Consider the following 17,889-nt stretch of genomic DNA (forward strand, 5'->3'; position numbering starts at 1 on the left):
ATAGTTCCGTAAAATTCTGGCAAATTAGTTCGCAACGAGCCAGATTCTGTATACCCTGATTCTGCGTGCAACGAACGCAAGAGAACTGACACAACTTCACCTGGTTAATATTGCCTGCTAACCTGGATTTCTTTTAGCTAAATATACAGGTTTAAAAATATATACTTCTGTGTATTGATTTTAAGAAAGGCATTGATGTTTATGGTTAGGTACAGTCGTGCAACGATTGTGCTTTTTTTCGCAAATGCGCTTTTGTTAAATCCTCCCCCGTTTGGCGAAGTCGGCTGTCTTTGTTAGGAAGAAATAGTCTTCACAGTTCGCAACGAGCCAGGCGGCCCAAACTGCTGCATATACCCTGACTCTGTTTGCAAGAGAAGTGACACATTTTCCCTAGTTAAAAGAAATTCATGTTAGCAGGCAATATTAACTAAATATGCAGGTTTAAAAATATATACTGTGTATTGATTTTAAGAAAGACATTGATGTTTATGGTTAGGTACACGTCGGAGCAAAGACAGTCCTTTTCCGCGAATGCGCACCACATCGATTATATGCAAAGCAGGACAGGCTAGATAAACTAGTAATATCATCAACCATGTGTAGTTAACTAGTGTTTATGATTGATTGATTGTTTTTTTATAAGATAAGTTTAATGCTAGCTAGCAACTTACCTTGGCAATGTAAAGCAGGTGGTTAGAGCGTTGGGCTAGTTAACGTAAGGTTGCATCCCCAAGCTGACAAGGTAAAAATCTGTCGTTCTGCCCCTGAACAAGGCAGTTAACCCACCGTTCCTAGGCTGTCATTGAAAATAAGAATGTGTTCTTAACTGACTTGCCTCGTTAAATAAAGGTTTAAAAAAAAAAAACATTACAAAAAATATTATATAAAAAAAATACCGATTGTTATGAAAACTTGAAATCGGCCCCAATTAAATCGGCCATTCCGATTAATCGGTCGACCTCCAATTGGAACTGGGACTCCCTCACAGCGTGTCTCCCTCTCGGAGGCGTGGGCATGATATTAGGACAGGGTATATAAGGAGGAGTGACAGCCAGGTACTCACTGGTTAGGGGTACCGGGTAGGGAGCGTGTGGGCAGGCTCTGGGTCTCCAGCCTCTCGTCTGATAGGCTGTTCCTGCTCACCGCCTCCCAGTCTGTCCCGCACATCAACTTCCTGGCCATGGGCTTACTGGGAGACCTACTCAAACAGGAAATAGAATCAGTCACATGACAGAGCCAATGAGGATGTGATACTGCTGACTTTGTGATAAGGAAGACAGAGGGTGTGTCTGAAAAGGCACCCTATTCCCTATATAGTGCACTACCTTTGACCAGGGTCTGGATAGGGCTCGGGTGTAAAGTAATGCACTATATAGGGAATAGGGCGCCATGTCAGACCCAGCTAGAGTGGTGAAACACTCCAGTCTAAAGCCCAGATGTATATGTGAAACAGCTCAGCGATAAAGATAGAATCCGTGAGACTAGGATGTGATGATTGGCCAATCAATTTCACTAAATTCATCATATAGCACCTCCAGGATGTGATGATTGGCCCATCAATTTCACTAAGTTCATCATATAGCACCTCCAGGATGTGATGATTGGCCCATCAACATCACTAATTCCTCCTACAGCACCTCCAGGATGTGATGATTGGCCCATTAACATCACTAATTCCTCCTCCAGCACCTCCAGGATGTGATGATTGGCCCATCAACATCACTAATTCCTCCTCCAGCACCTCCAGGATGTGATGATTGGCCCATCAACATCACTAATTCCTCCTCCAGCACCTCCAGGATGTGATGATTGGCCCATCAACATCACTAATTCCTCCTCCAGCACCTCCAGGATGTGATGATTGGCCCATCAACATCACTAATTCCTCCTACAGCACCTCCAGGATGTGATGATTGGCCCATCAACATCACTAATTCCTCCTCCAGCACCTCCAGGATGTGATGATTGGCCCATCAACATCACTAATTCCTCCTCCAGCACCTCCAGGATGTGATGATTGGCCCATCAACATCACTAATTCCTCCTCCAGCACCTCCAGGATGTGATGATTGGCCCATCAACATCACTAATTCCTCCTACAGCACCTCCAGGATGTGATGCTTGGCCCATCAACATCACTAATTCTCTGGGCATGAACAGATATTTAGAGCTGTCATACTTCTTTTGATAGGGGACTTAATAGCAGAGATACATGCATAAACCATAAATACAAAGTCGACATCCCCTTTAACTTTTTTCATATTTTGTTGCATTACAAAGTGGGATTGAAACAGATAAAAGTAAAACATTTTGTCATTGAGCTACACAAAATACTCCATAATGTTAACGTGAAAAGAGCATTCTAAATATTAATATTAATAAAAAATGTAATAACTAAAACAGTCATTGCGTAAGTATTCACCCCTTTTGTTTAGGCATGCATAAATTAGTTCAGAAGTAAAATTTGGCTTAATAAATCACACACAAGAAGTTATATGGACTCACTCTGTGTGAAATAATAGAGATGAACATGATTTTTGATTGACTACCCTTTCCATCTGGGCCCTGATGGACCTTACATACATCTGTAAGGTCCATCAGTCAAGTATTGAATTTCAAGCATTGATTCAACTAAAGACCAGGGAGCTTTTCGAAAGCATCAAAAAGAAGGGCAGTGATTGGTAAATGGGTTACAATAACAAATCAGACATTGAATATATCTTTAAGCATGGTGAAGTTAAAAATCATGCTGTGGATTATGCATTAAACGACCCAGACACATCAAAGATGCAGTTGTCTTTCTGATCTGAGTGGCAGGACAGGAAGGAAACTGCTTAGGGTTGTCACCCTGAGGCCATTGGTGATTTTAAAACATGTACAATAATGACCTAAATGACAGAGTGAAAAGGAAAACACAAATATACAGAATATTCCACAATATTCATTTGTATGCAACAAGGCACTATAGTAATACTGCAAAAATGGCCTAAATGCAAAGCCTTATGTTTGGTTTGAATCCACCACAACACATCACTGAGTACCACTCTACTTATTTTCAAGCATGGTGGTGGATGCATCATGGTATGGGTATGCTTGTCATCGGCAAAGACTGCCGAGTTTTTCAGGATGAAAAGACACGGGACGGAGCTAAGCACAGGCAAAATCCTAGAGAAAAACCTGGTTCAGTCTGCTTTCCAGCAGACACTTGGAGACAAGTTCATCTTTCGGAAGGACAATAACCTACAGCACAAAGCCACATCTACACTGGAGTTACTTACCAAGAAGACAGTGAATGTTCCTGAGTGGTCAAGTTACAGTTTTGACATAAATCTGCTTGAAAATCTATGTCAAGATCCCCAACACCTTGACAAAGCATGAAGAATTGTTTGGTAAAAAATTGGCAAATATTTCACAATCTAGGTGTGCAAAGCTCTTAGAGACTTATCCAAGTAGACTCACATCTGTAATTGCTGCCAAAGGTGTTTCTAACATGCATTTACTCAGGGGCGTGAATACTTATCTAATCAAGGAATACTAGTGTTTTGCTTTTCATTCATCTTTAAAATGTGTAGTTGACAAAAAATATATAATTAATTAATTTTAATCCCAATTTCTAACAATAAATGTACAGAAATTCAAGGGAGGTGTAGATATTCGATAGGCACTGTACATATACAGTATAGTGTTGTGTTGCATTACCTGGCAAACACCCTGTTCTTGATCCCCTTCTCTTTACCATACTGCACCGACTGCACCTCGGTCCTCCCGCTGCAGAGAACACGTTCAAACAACATCCAAACCATCATTTTAGTAACACTCAGCCACATCTTACAAACTGCTGTGCTGTACCTCACATCACAACTGGAGCTTAAAAAAAATGCATCAACAATCTCCCAACTCTGTTTCACCCAAACTGTATATCTCACAGGACGAAACGCCCCCTTACCACTCCCCATCCCCTTCACAGCTCAAAGCAAATGCTCAAGTGCTTCAACAATGAACAGTTTGTTTTATTTGTACTATTTCTAATCTCCATCTGAGACATGAATCCATATGAATAATGGAATAACTCCCTTCTCCCCAAAAGCGTTTTGAAAGGACTGAAGAAAAACAAGCCCAGTTTTGGGTTTGCGTTAATAATTCATCTACTTTTCCCAAAGATGAGAGCACAATAGGCAACCGCTAACGCAATTCCCCAAACACTGACTGTTGATGCCACTCATCGTGACCTCGCAAACATTTTTGACCTGTGTTGACATTTCAATGGCAGTGCTTTGTGTCTTGCAGGTAAAGTGTGCACGGGTTGGTGCATGCACCTGTGGCAATGGGGATTTTCTCTTACCAGTAACGAAACTTGGAGCCCAGGGTAAAATAGTGGGCAAAGAAGTTCTTCTGAGGGGGAACGGGCCGGTCCAGACGGAAGAAGGTGTGATGCTCTACACAGGTCTTCCATAGGTTCTTACAGGCTCTGTAGTTCACCATGTTAAACCCCAGCAAGGTCTCCCTCGTCTCATTCTGTAGAGGGAGGGAGAGAGATAAAAAGTAAAGCAGGGAGGGAGAGACAGAGAGAATGACAGAGTGACAACAATAATGAGAAAGGGCTATGTTTCTATACTGAGAGCAATATATTCTGAGCTTCTGTTATGTGACCACCCTCCCACACATCATTCAATTCCTTTAATCCATAGGCTTTATTGTGTACTATGAATTTGGGGGGGAGTAGTGAGGTGTTGAGTTAAAATCTTGGTCCTATGGTCACAGATGTCAAGACAAGGCTACAGTGCCATGTTCATAGATGGGGAAATAGAATGTGTTGGATTAGCCACCATGATCCAGTAGGTTTGTCGCACGAGACGAGGAGACAGGCAGTTCATCTCTATCTGCAGCCCCAACATCCCCATACCCCTCCCTCAGCCTCCACGGTGTTTCCTGAGGGAACATGCCACATCCCCATAGCCCTCCCTCAGCCTCCACGGTGTTTCCTGAGGAAACTTGCCACATCCCCATAGCCCTCCCTCAGCCTCCACAGTGTTTCCTGAGGAAACATGCCACATCCCCATAGCCCTCCCTCAGCCTCCACGGTGTTTCCTGAGGGCACATGCCACATCCCCATAGCCCTCCCTCAGCCTCCACAGTGTTTCCTGAGGAAACATGCCACATCCCCATAGCCCTCCCTCAGCCTCCACAGTGTTTCCTGAGGGAACATGCCACATCCACATAGCCCTCCCTCAGCCTCCACGGTGTTTCCTGAGGGCACATGCCACATCCCCATAGCCCTCCCTCAGCCTCCACGGTGTTTCCTGAGGGCACATGCCACATCCCCATAGCCCTCCCTCAGCCTCCACGGTGTTTCCTGAGGGAACATGCCACATCCCCATAGCCCTCCCTCAGCCTCCACGGTGTTTCCTGAGGAAACATGCCACATCCCCATAGCCCTCCCTCAGCCTCCACGGTGTTTCCTGAGGGAACATGCCACATCCCCATAGCCCTCCCTCAGCCTCCACGGTGTTTCCTGAGGGAACATGCCACATCCCCATAGCCCTCCCTCAGCCTCCACGGTGTTTCCTGAGGGAACATGCCACATCCCCATAGCCCTCCCTCAGCCTCCACGGTGTTTCCTGAGGGCACATGCCACTCGTCATGAAGACATGGTGGTCCCCATTCCCACTTGGGTCATTATGTTCACAGAGACAGCCATAGCATAATGTTCTAGTAAGCCATCTGCTCATATAGCCTGTGAACCTACTGTACAGAAACAGAGAGAGACCACTACCTAGAAGTTAAGGTTCAGTGTCCTTTAAAAAATAAATATGTTTACTTTGCTGTGACTGTCCACACCAGCATCTTGAAACGTCGTCAAGGAAGAGCAGGTTCTCGGTATCTTGAAACGTCGTCAAGGAAGAGCAGGCTCTCAGCATCTTGAAACAACGTCAAGGAAGAGCAGGCTCTCAGCATCTTGAAACAACGTCAAGGAAGAGCAGGCTCTCAGCATCTTGAAACAACGTCAAGGAAGAGCAGGCTCTCAGCATCTTGAAACAACGTCAAGGAAGAGCAGGCTCTCAGCATCTTGAAACAACGTCAAGGAAGAGCAGGCTCTCAGCATCTTGAAACAACGTCAAGGAAGAGCAGGTTCTCAGCATCTTGAAACAACGTCAAGGAAGAGCAGGCTCTCAGCATCTTGAAACAACGTCAAGGAAGAGCAGGCTCTCAGCATCTTGAAACAACGTCAAGGAAGAGCAGGCTCTCAGCATCTTGAAACAACGTCAAGGAAGAGCAGGCTCTCAGCATCTTGAAACAACGTCAAGGAAGAGCAGGTTCTCTGACCAACACCATCATCATGTGCAGTAAAGACTAAAGCTCCCCTCACCAAGAGGTCAGATAATGTTAGGCGATTAGGCCTAGCTCGTGTTCCAATTCATCCCAAAGATGTTCGATGGGGTTGAGGTCAGGGCTCTGCGCAGGCCAGTCAAGTTCTTCCACACCGATCTCAACAAACCATTTCTGTATGGACCTTGCATTGTGCATGGGGGCATTTTCATGTTGGAACAGGAAAGGGCCTTCCCCAAACTGTTGCCACAAAGTTGGAAGCACAGAATCATCTAGAATGTCATTATATGCTGTAGCGTTAAGATTTCCCTTCACTGGAACTAAGGGGCCAAGCCCGAACCATGAAAAACAGCCCCAGACCATTATTCCTCCACCAACCTTAACAGTTGGCACTATGTATTCGGGCAGGTAGTGTTCTCCTGGCATCCGTCAAACCCAGATTCATCCGTCAGACTACCAGATGGTGAAGCGTGATTCATCACTCCACAGAACGTGTTTCCATGGCGGAGAGCTTTACACCACTCCAGCTTGGCATTGCACATGGTGATCTTGGTTTGTGTGTGGCAGCTCAGCCATGGAAACCCACTTCATGAAGCTCCTGACGAACACATTTTGTGCTGGAGCTGCTTCCAGAGGCAGTTTGGAATTCAGTAGTGAGTGTTGCAACCGAGGACAGATGTTTTTACGCGCTACGCGCTTCAGCTGTCCCGTTCTGTGAGCTTATGTGGCCTACCACTTCGCGGCTGAGCCGTTGTTGCTCCTAGACGTTTCCACTTCACAATAACAGCACTTACAGTTGACCGGGGCAGCTCCAACAAGGAAGCAATTTTTTAAAACTGACTTGTTGGACGTGACGGTGCCACGTTGAAAGTGACTGAGCTCCTCAATAAGGACATTTTACTGGCAATGTTTGTCGATGGAGATTGCATGGCTGTGTGCTCGATTTTATACACCTGTCAGCAATAGATGAAGCCGAATCCAGTAATTTGAAGGGATGTCCACATACTTTTGTATATACAGTGTATATACAGTGCATTCGGAAAGTATTCAGACCCATTGACTTTATCCACATTTTGCTACATTACAGCCTTATTCTAAAATTGATTACATTTATTTTTTACATCATCAATCTACACACAATACCCCATAATGACAAAGCAAAAACAGGTTTGTAAAAATGTTTTGCAACTTTATTTAAAAAATGTAAAAAAAATTAATCTATATACATTTACATAAGTATTCAGACCCTTTGCTATGAGACCTGAAATTGAGCTCAGGTCCATCCTGTTTCCATTGATCATCCTTGAGATGTTTCCACAACTTGATTGGAGTCCACCTGTGGGAAATTCGATTGATTGGACATGATTTGGAAAGGCACACACCTGTCTATATAAGGTCCCACTGTTGACAATATATGTCAGAACAAAAACCGAGCCATGAGGTCGAAGGAATTGTCCGTAGACTTCCGAGACAGGATTGTGTCGAGGCACAGATCTGGGGAAAGGTACCAAAACATTTCTGCAGCATTGAAGGTTCCCAAGAACACATTGGCCTCCATCATTCTTAAATGAAAGAAGTATTTCTAAAAACCTGTTTTCACTTTTCATTATGGGATATTGTCTGTAGATTTATGAGTATATAAATGTTTAAAAAATATATATTTACAGATAAGGCTGTAACAAAATGTGGAAAAAGCATATATATATATATATATATATATATATATATATATATATGATGTATAGACAATGTGGACAGCATATGGATTGAATATGTAGTATATCTGAAGAACTGTATATGTATAGTATATAATAAAATATATATTGCTCGCAAGAACAACTTACAACTCCAGGAGAAAAATGTAAAAGGAGGGAAATTCATTTCCTGGTTCGTTTAAAGCGTGTGCAGTGACCCGCGCTCACATGACCCATATGTCCATGGGGCTGCGTCCCAAATGGAACCCTGTTCTTTATATATGGCACTACTTTGATCAGAGCCCTGGTCAAAAGTAGTGCACTAAATAGGGACTAGGGTTAAATTTGGGAAGCAACCATGAATAATTCAGTCCGAGTGACACCCTGGAGGCTGGGCGACGGCCGCAGTGCTCTTAGTACAACTGCTCTGGAAAAACCCTTCTCCATTATGAAACCAGGGAGGGAGAGGGGAGGTGATGGGGCTGTTTTGGGGATCTTTTCCTGAGATTCCACGGAACAGAGGAAGTAGGAGGGAGCCTGCAGCACTTTCAATTCATTTTCAGATCACACTCCCCACCTCCACACCCAAAATGCATTATCTATTCTTCATAATTAATAAGCATTTAAGAGGCTCTCCCTCTGTTGCTCTTCCAGATTTCAGTGACAGTCAGCGGCGGAGCAGGCCGGTGATTATGCCAGAAAACCAGTTCATCAAATAAACAAATATGGACGCTGGGTCTGGGTGAGGGGGCAGTTAATGTTGTTCATGTCTAAGCTAGGTTGTTTCAGATTGATATGGTGCCTGTGGTGTGATGAGGGACTGGACCAGTGGTAGGTGGTCCATTAGCAGTGCTAGCTAGTTTCCTCCCTGAGGAAGAGCCAGAGAACTGGGTCTGGTTTGGGGACACTATTGACAGGGAAGCACAGTTACACAAGCTGAGGCAGAACCTGTGGCTGTGTTCACTGCTGTGTTTTCTGCTGGGTAAGTCATGATTCCTACTGTATAAAACACATTGCTGGTAGATTAGTAGATCCCACCTTACATTTTATTATCAAAATAAGGACATTGAAAACGACGGCTTGAATACCTACCACTTCTCTCCTGAGCTGAACGAAGAACTGTTTGCACTTGAACAATATTTTCACAATCTTCAACCTGAAAGGGGTGAGCGAGAAATACACAGAAATTGCGTCACAATGTGTGTCACTGCAGAGGGTCTCCTTCCTTCACGGCTCAAATCAGAGCCTTCGCTGCAGAGAGCAGCTGTCTCCCCATCAAACCTAATCCCCCCTCTCCTCTCTTCCTCCCTTCCCCCTCCTCTCCCTTCCCCCTACAGCCCTTCTACATGACTCACAGCTCAGATAAATATATTTTAAATTCACTCTCTCTCTCTCTCTCTCTGACAGCGTCATCTAAGATAGCTCATTTGTCAGCCCGTTGTGGACATAAATGGGAGAGAGGCTAGAATTCACACATCTCTCTTAGATACCGGACCACTCTGCTTTCTGAGAGGAGTAACGTTGTGTATCGCCTTTTAATATATATGGGCAGGCAAGCCAAACAGAGAGAGTGGTCAATAGGAGCGAGCCTTCTCGCTTGACAGTGGAGGACAGCTGTTGTGAAACGCGCCACTGTTAGCAGCCCTAAATTTAGCCTGACTGGAAAGCGTCGAAGCAGACTGTGCTACAGCAAGCAGCTGGCTTTTAAGAACTGGGGTGTGTGCTGTGAGGAGCGAGTGGGGGGTGGGGAAGTGTGTGTGTTGGATTATTACTCGTCTGGTGGGGATTTAGGCTGTGCAATCCCACCCCTGGCACACACTTCCAGTAGCCCCTCCCACAGCTGAATATCAAAGATTTCTAAGAATTAAAGCTTTGGGCCTCAAAGACAATCCACATGAAAGCTAAACCGCTCTGAGTCCGCTCTGAGATTCTAGGAATGATCATCTGTATTTTACACATGAATATGTAAAACAGTTATGTGATGTGCTTAGAAGAATTATATTTAACACTTCTCGGAATGCTTCTGCAACCTGGAAGACTCAATGATATGTGGGGCGGCAGGAAGCCTAGTGGTTAGAGCGTTGGACTAGTAACCGTAAAGGTAGCAAGATTGAATCCCCGAGCTGACAAGGTAAAAATCTGTCGTTCTGCCCCTGAACAAGGCAGTTAAACCACTGTTCATAGGCTGTCATTGAAAATAAGAATTTGTTCTTAACTGACTTGCCTAGTTAAATAAAGGTAAAATAAATAAAAATATAGCAAAAATATATACATTAAAAAATACATATCCTCATCTTTCCTCTTCCTACTCACACATACAGTAAGCATTTAGAATTTCTAACACAATCTACCGAAGTGGATGCTCTGTGTGATCACAAACAATCCCCTTGTAGCAACGATCAAATGAATTATGGGATTTACAAATGGCCTCATCTTGTATCAGAATCAAAAGCCTCCAGTTTGTCACTCACCAGGGAAAGCAGTTGATTCGTACCCTGTTCTTGTAAACCACGATCCCTGCTGACATCACCCCAATTAAAATGTCAGTGTTGCGTTGATCCTGAAACACACAGAGACAGAGAGAGAAAATGAAGTGTCTAAGCATCCTGAGAGTGGGCCAGCCTGGTGGAAGCTTTGGAGGGGGTACAGACACAGACCCTCTCCCCCCATCTCTCTATGGCAGGGTGGGGGTACAGACACAGACCCTCTCCCCCTATCTCTCTCCCCCCCATCTCTCTATGGCAGGGTGGGGGTACAGACACAGACCCTCTCCCCCTATCTCTCTATGGCAGGGTGGGGGTACAGACACAGACCCTCTCCCCCTATCTCTCTATGGCAGGGTGGGGGTACAGACACAGACCCTCTCCCCCCATCACTCTATGGCAGGGTGGGGGTACAGACACAGACCCTCTCCCCCCATCACTCTATGGCAGGGTGGGGGTACAGACACAGACCCTCTCCCCCATCACTCTATGGCAGGGTGGGGGTACAGACACAGACCCTCTCCCCTATCACTCTATGGCAGGGTGGGGGTACAGACACAGACCCTCTCCCCCATCTCTCTATGGCAGGGTGGGGGTACAGACACAGACCCTCTCCCCCCATCTCTCTATGGCAGGGTGGGGGTACAGACACAGACCCTCTCCCCCCATCACTCTATGGCAGGGTGGGGGTACAGACACAGACCCTCTCCCCCCATCTCTCTATGGCAGGGTGGGGGTACAGACACAGACCCTCTCCCCCCATCTCTCTATGGCAGGGTGGGGGTACAGACACAGACCCTCTCCCCCATCTCTCTATGGCAGGGTGGGGGTACAGACACAGACCCTCTCCCCCATCTCTCTATGGCAGGGTGGGGGTACATCCCTCTATGGCAGGGTGGGGGTACAGACACAGACCCTCTCCCCCATCTCTCTATGGCAGGGTGGGGGTACATCTCTCTATGGCAGGGTGGGGGTACAGACACAGACCCTCTCCCCCATCTCTCTATGGCAGGGTGGGGGTACATCTCTCTATGGCAGGGTGGGGGTACAGACACAGACCCTCTCCCCCATCTCTCTATGGCAGGGTGGGGGTACATCTCTCTATGGCAGGGTGGGGGTACAGACACAGACCCTCTCCTCCTATCGCGCTCCCCCCATCTCTCTAGGGCAGGGTGGGGGTACAGACACACCTCTCCCCATCTCTCTATGGCAGGGTGGGGGTACAGACACAGACCCTCTCCCCCATCTCTCTATGGCAGGGTGGGGGTACAGACACAGACCCTCTCCCCCCATCACTCTATGGCAGGGTGGGGGTACAGACACAGACCCTCTCCTCCTATCTCTCTATGGCAGGGTGGGGGTACAGACACAGACCCTCTCCCCCATCTCACTATGGCAGGGTGGGGGTACAGACACAGACCCTCTCCCCCATCTCTCTATGGCAGGGTGGGGGTACAGACACAGACCCTCTCCCCCCATCTCTCTATGGCAGGGTGGGGGTACAGACACAGACCCTCTCCCCTATCTCTCTATGGCAGGGTGGGGGTACAGACACAGACCCTCTCCCCCCATCTCTCTATGGCAGGGTGGGGGTACAGACACAGACCCTCTCCCCCTATCTCTCTATGGCAGGGTGGGGGTACAGACACAGACCCTCTCCCCCATCTCTCTATGGCAGGGTGGGGGTACAGACACAGACCCTCTCCCCCATCTCTCTATGGCAGGGTGGGGGTACAGACACAGACCCTCTCCCCCATCTCTCTATGGCAGGGTGGGGGTACAGACACAGACCCTCTCCCCTATCTCTCTCCCCCATCACTCTATGGCAGGGTGGGGGTACAGACACAGACCCTCTCCCCCATCTCTCTATGGCAGGGTGGGGGTACAGACACAGACCCTCTCCCCATCTCTCCCCCATCACTCTATGGCAGGGTGGGGGTACAGACACAGACCCTCTCCCCTATCTCTCCCCCTCTATGGCAGGGTGGGGGTACAGACACAGACCCTCTCCCCCATCACTCTATGGCAGGGTGGGGGTACAGACACAGACCCTCTCCCCCCATCACTCTATGGCAGGGTGGGGGTACAGACACAGACCCTCTCCCCCTATCTCTCTATGGCAGGGTGGGGGTACAGACACAGACCCTCTCCCCCTATCTCTCTATGGCAGGGTGGGGGTACAGACACAGACCCTCTCCCCCATCTCTCTATGGCAGGGTGGGGGTACAGACACAGACCCTCTCCCCTATCTCTCTATGGCAGGGTGGGGGTACAGACACAGACCCTCTCCCCTATCTCTCTCCCCCCCATCACTCTATGGCAGGGTGGGGGTACAGACACAGACCCTCTCCCCCATCTCTCTATGGCAGGGTGGGGGTACAGACACAGACCCTCTCCCCCTATCTCTCTCCCCCCCATCACTCTATGGCAGGGTGGGGGTACAGACACAGACCCTCTCCCCCTATCTCTCTCATGGCAGGGTGGGGGTACAGACACAGACCCTCTCCTCCTATCTCTCTATGGCAGGGTGGGGGTACAGACACAGACCCTCTCCCCTATCTCTCTATGGCAGGGTGGGGGTACAGACACAGACCCTCTCCTCCTATCTCTCTCCCCCATCTCATGGCAGGGTGGGGGTACAGACACAGACCCTCTCCCCCTATCTCTCCCCCATCCTATGGCAGGGTGGGGGTACAGACACAGACCCTCTCCCCCATCACTCTATGGCAGGGTGGGGGTACAGACACAGACCCTCTCCCCCATCTCTCTATGGCAGGGTGGGGGTACAGACACAGACCCTCTCCCCCTATCTCTCTATGGCAGGGTGGGGGTACAGACACAGACCCTCTCCCCTATCTCTCTCATGGCAGGGTGGGGGTACAGACACAGACCCTCTCCTCCTATCTCTCTCCCCCCCATCACTCTATGGCAGGGTGGGGGTACAGACACAGACCCTCTCCCCCCATCTCTCTATGGCAGGGTGGGGGTACAGACACAGACCCTCTCCCCCCCATCTCTCTATGGCAGGGTGGGGGTACAGACACAGACCCTCTCCTCCTATCTCACTATGGCAGGGTGGGGGTACAGACACAGACCCTCTCCTCCTATCTCTGTATGGCGGTGGGGGGGTACAGACACAGACCCTCTCCTCCTATCTCTCTATGGCAGGGTGGGGGTACAGACACAGACCCTCTCCTCCTATCTCTGTATGGCGGTGGGGGGTACAGACACAGACCCTCTCCTCCTATCTCTCCCCCTCTCTATGGCAGGGTGGGGGTACAGACACAGACCCTCTCCTCCTATCTCTCTATGGCAGGGTGGGGGTACAGACACAGACCCTCTCCTCCTATCGCTCCCCCCCATCTCTCTATGGCAGGGTGGGGGTACAGACACAGACCCTCTCCTCCTATCTCTCTATGGCAGGGTGGGGGTACAGACACAGACCCTCTCCTCCTATCTCTGTATGGCGGTGGGGGGGTAAGGGTATGACAACAGTAGGAGCGCAATATAGTCCCCAGTTTAAAATGGGGCACAACCACTCCACCTCTTCACTGTAATAGTCAAAGTGTGATGATCATTCTACAGCAAAAATGGCTGGATGGACAATGGTGGCTGGGCCTCAGTTGAGATCTGCCATTCACTCATTGTACCAATCATTTTGTGACCTGCTTTGTCTTATGAACCAAACTACTATCCAGACAAAAACAACCAAACCTAGACAGTCAAACAGACAGACCAAGACACCCAAACATGCACATAAAAGTACCCAGACAGACAGACACATTATCTGGGACAAAGAGAGAGGTCTGTCTAATTCGGACAATGAGGGAAATCTCTGTACTCCAGACAATGGCTGGATTAGTGGACTCCCCAGTCCACAGATACACAGACACAGCTTGTCAAGGCTCAGTGGTTCTGCTGTTCCTCAGCTATAAAGGAATCCTCAGCCTTAAAGGGAAACTTCAGGATTGTGGCAATGAGGCCCTTTATCTACTTACACAGTCAGATGAACTTGTGGACACCATTTTTATGTCTCTGTGTCCAGTATGAAGGAAGTTCGCGATAGCTTCGCTACTAGCATGCTAACAGATACCCATAGACGTCCAGTCATTGCGCTAACGCTAGTTAGCATTGGCTCACAAAACTACCTCTAACTTCATACTGAACACAGAGACATACATTTTTTATCTAGAAGTTCATCTGACTGTGGGGAAGTAGATAAAAGGGCTCATTGCCAAAGTCCTAAAGTATCCCTTTAAAGGCTTCATGAGTTCCTGGCAGCGGGGGCCAGAGGAATTCCATACTGCTGTACGCTGCCTCAACCTACTTCTTCTACCTGCTGGCTTAGAAAGCACAGGCTCTTCTAGAGCTAAGGCACAGCTGTATGGAACGTGGGTATCAGTGCTGCTATGACAAGTGCCCTTTCTACTACTGCAGTGACAGACACACAGGGGAGCAGCCTTACCCTTGCATAGTGCAATTCCACTCCGTACAGCTCCAGCGTCCGTGCTGTGTTCAGGTAATTAAACTCTGACTGGGCAGAAGACAGACCACTGAGAAGTAGAGAGAGAACGAGAGATAAATGAGAGGGAGACGGTTCCTCTAATCAAACACACGTAATCCATTCACAGAAGACAGAGCAGCACAGTGAGATCATGCCTGGAAATGCACTCAATAAAACCATGGAAACCGACTCTGCTATAAGAGCTGGGGCAGACAAGTGACAAGTATACAGCTGTGTATGAACATGTGTCCCTGGGACATGAAGATGGGCCTCTCTACCTGTGCTGTTGGTGGTGTTTGGTGACCTCCTTGTGGAACCCTTGTGGCGGGTTGGGGATGAAGCAGAACTCTGAGAGGTAGCCAGGAGCATGCTCCGAGTCACTGTAGTCTCCCAACTCAGCTACACAACGCACAGAGAGAAAATCTATTCAATAGTACACAGACAGTTAAATCGACACACATAGCCTATATCATACACAGCAAACAGTAGGCCTATATTGTACTGGACAGACAAACCACTGCCTATCAATGCAGTAATGAATACAAGAGCCTCAATCAAAAGCCTGGTTATGAGGTCTGTTTATAAAATACACAAGTGGTAGAGAAGCTTTGTAGCGCCAACCACCACTACAGTAGCTGAGTACCTCAGAACCATTAGCTTGTGGTCGTGTGTGAAACAGACACCAATTCATAAGAGTGGACCTCTTAAAGGGCCAATCCTTCATTGTAACAATAACAAAGCAGTGTCCTTGCCTCTGTTTTTGTGAAAAAGCTGAGGAATTCAAGGACTGACCATCCAATATAACATGTATCATTTTAAGCGTGTTGAAGCTATACAGTGTTTGTTTTCAAACATTGGAATAAAACAAGCTTGTATTAGTTATATTCTTCAAGATTCAATGGGCATTCATAACTCATAAGTCCAAAAATGTATGTCGCAAGTGCAGATTGCTGCTTTAAAATTGATAGTTTGTGATTTTGACAATGTCTTAGCGTGCATTTTAAAAGAAGTTGCCAACTAGCGTTCACGCAACTGGTAACTAGCGTAATGACAGGAAGTCATGCCTAGTTTGACTTCCTGTCATTGCGCTAACGCTAGTTAGCATTGGATTGCAAAACTACATCTAACTTCCTTCATACTGGATGCAGAGACATAAATATGACATCCACGACTTCATCTGACTCTGGAGAAAACCCTTTAACCACGGGCTCATAACAAACAGATCAATTCAAAACAGTTATTGATCTAATCACCACACACACAAAAAAGACCCACAATGTTCAAACTAACTGGTCAATTGCCTATGGATTTATTAGCAGTATGCAAATAAATATCTACACAGCACTAACGCCAAAGCTTTCAGCAGAGTGCATTTCTTGATCGAATTTAACCAGCCTCACTGATTTGGTAAAACTAACCGAATTACCAGCAGCATTTAACAGCAGCATTGAATCATCTTGAAACTGAAATGAAGCTAAAATGATTCATACCACTATCCCCATGGCTACAATGAAATGAAAACCTTCTCATGGGGAGGGACACTGAGCTAAGTGAGATTCTGGACATGGACACCCACAGGTTGTGTTAGATGTTGGAGGTGCAGTTCAAATCCCTCCAGTGACCTATATAGCCATGAGACTCCCTGGGGAGTTTGGGGAGAGAGGCAAGCCTCAGCAGGCCACTGCAGTGGAGATGTGGACAGATTGAATGGGAACAGACCCCTGACTAACCCCCTCTCCAATCTGTCAGGAGCCATTATTCAGGTCAATCTGGTGACACAGGCTGGTAAACTACACTCCTCAGGCTAAAAGGCCCATCACAGTGGTAGGCTGTCGCTCTATGCTAGCTGTGGACCGCTAGGCTAGGCTATACTATGCTAACATGTTACAGTAGTCAGCGTGCTAGTTTATTAGTTAGAATGTTGGTTACTGAGTAATAAAAATGGCATCCAACACCTGGAAATCATGTGTTTGATGTATTTGATACCATTCTACTCATTCTGAGTCAGCCATTAACATAAATCTGTTCTCCCCAACCTCTTGTGCTATGTGCTGTGCTATGTGCTGTACTATACTGTGCTTTGCTGTCCTGAGCATGCTTGGCGAATGGCCAGTCACACTACCAGCACAAAAAAGTCATACCACACAAATCAATCTGGGACAAAAGATGGGGAGAAACAGCCTAATGATTAGCATAGCGTTCCGTATACAGCTAACCATGTCCTGCTAACGTAGACCGTCATTGTAAATAAGAATTTGTTCTTAACTGACTTGCCTCGTTAAATAAAGGTTCATTAAATTAAAAAAAGCAACAAGGGCATAAAGAGAGGATTATGGCCGATTTCAGGCTCCGCTGCAAACAGCTTGTTTTATTGGGTGAGAGAATTAAAGAATAAATTGGATATGACGTTGTAAAAAGTTATGCAAGGCGGCACACACAGTGACCATTGGGAAGTCCTGGTGAGTACACCGACTCTCAGCTAAAGGCTTACAACACACAGCTTTCTAGTCATCTCACAACAAAAGAGTTGGAGTTGCTAGTGGCCAGAAACTGTGCAGCCTCGTATGAAGCATCAGAGAGATCAAATGTGTGAACTAACTACCAGTAGCTACATATCTTTAGCAGCACATCAGGAGAATGGCTACTTACATTGAACAGCATGGGACACCATGAGAATGGCTACTTACATTGAACAGCATGAGAATGGCTACTTACATTGAACAGCATGGGACACCATGAGAATGGCTACTTACATTGAACAGCATGGGACACCATGAGAATGGCTACTTACATTGAACAGCATGGGACACCATGAGAATGTCTACTTACATTGAACAGCATGGGACACCATGAGAATGGCTACTTACATTGAACAGCATGG

General features: G+C 47.0%; 1 protein-coding gene across 2 annotated transcripts in view; it reads right to left on the bottom strand.

Moving 5' to 3' along the window:
- Positions 1 to 17,889, bottom strand: part of LOC106582393 (tyrosine-protein phosphatase non-receptor type 4) — a 124,425-nt gene that overhangs the window by 36,875 nt on the left and 69,661 nt on the right. For both annotated transcript variants that reach the window (XM_014165465.2, XM_014165466.2), the window contains exons 8-14: positions 15,287 to 15,407; positions 14,970 to 15,057; positions 10,493 to 10,581; positions 9,114 to 9,177; positions 4,343 to 4,515; positions 3,700 to 3,768; positions 1,064 to 1,198 (exon numbers count right to left, since the gene is read on the bottom strand). In XM_014165465.2, the coding sequence (XP_014020940.1) occupies positions 1,064 to 1,198; positions 3,700 to 3,768; positions 4,343 to 4,515; positions 9,114 to 9,177; positions 10,493 to 10,581; positions 14,970 to 15,057; positions 15,287 to 15,407 (739 nt within the window). The remainder of the gene's footprint in view (positions 1 to 1,063; positions 1,199 to 3,699; positions 3,769 to 4,342; positions 4,516 to 9,113; positions 9,178 to 10,492; positions 10,582 to 14,969; positions 15,058 to 15,286; positions 15,408 to 17,889) is intronic.

The sequence above is a fragment of the Salmo salar genome, chromosome ssa21, assembly GCF_905237065.1.
Source record: "Salmo salar chromosome ssa21, Ssal_v3.1, whole genome shotgun sequence".
Lineage (NCBI taxonomy): Eukaryota > Metazoa > Chordata > Actinopteri > Salmoniformes > Salmonidae > Salmo > Salmo salar.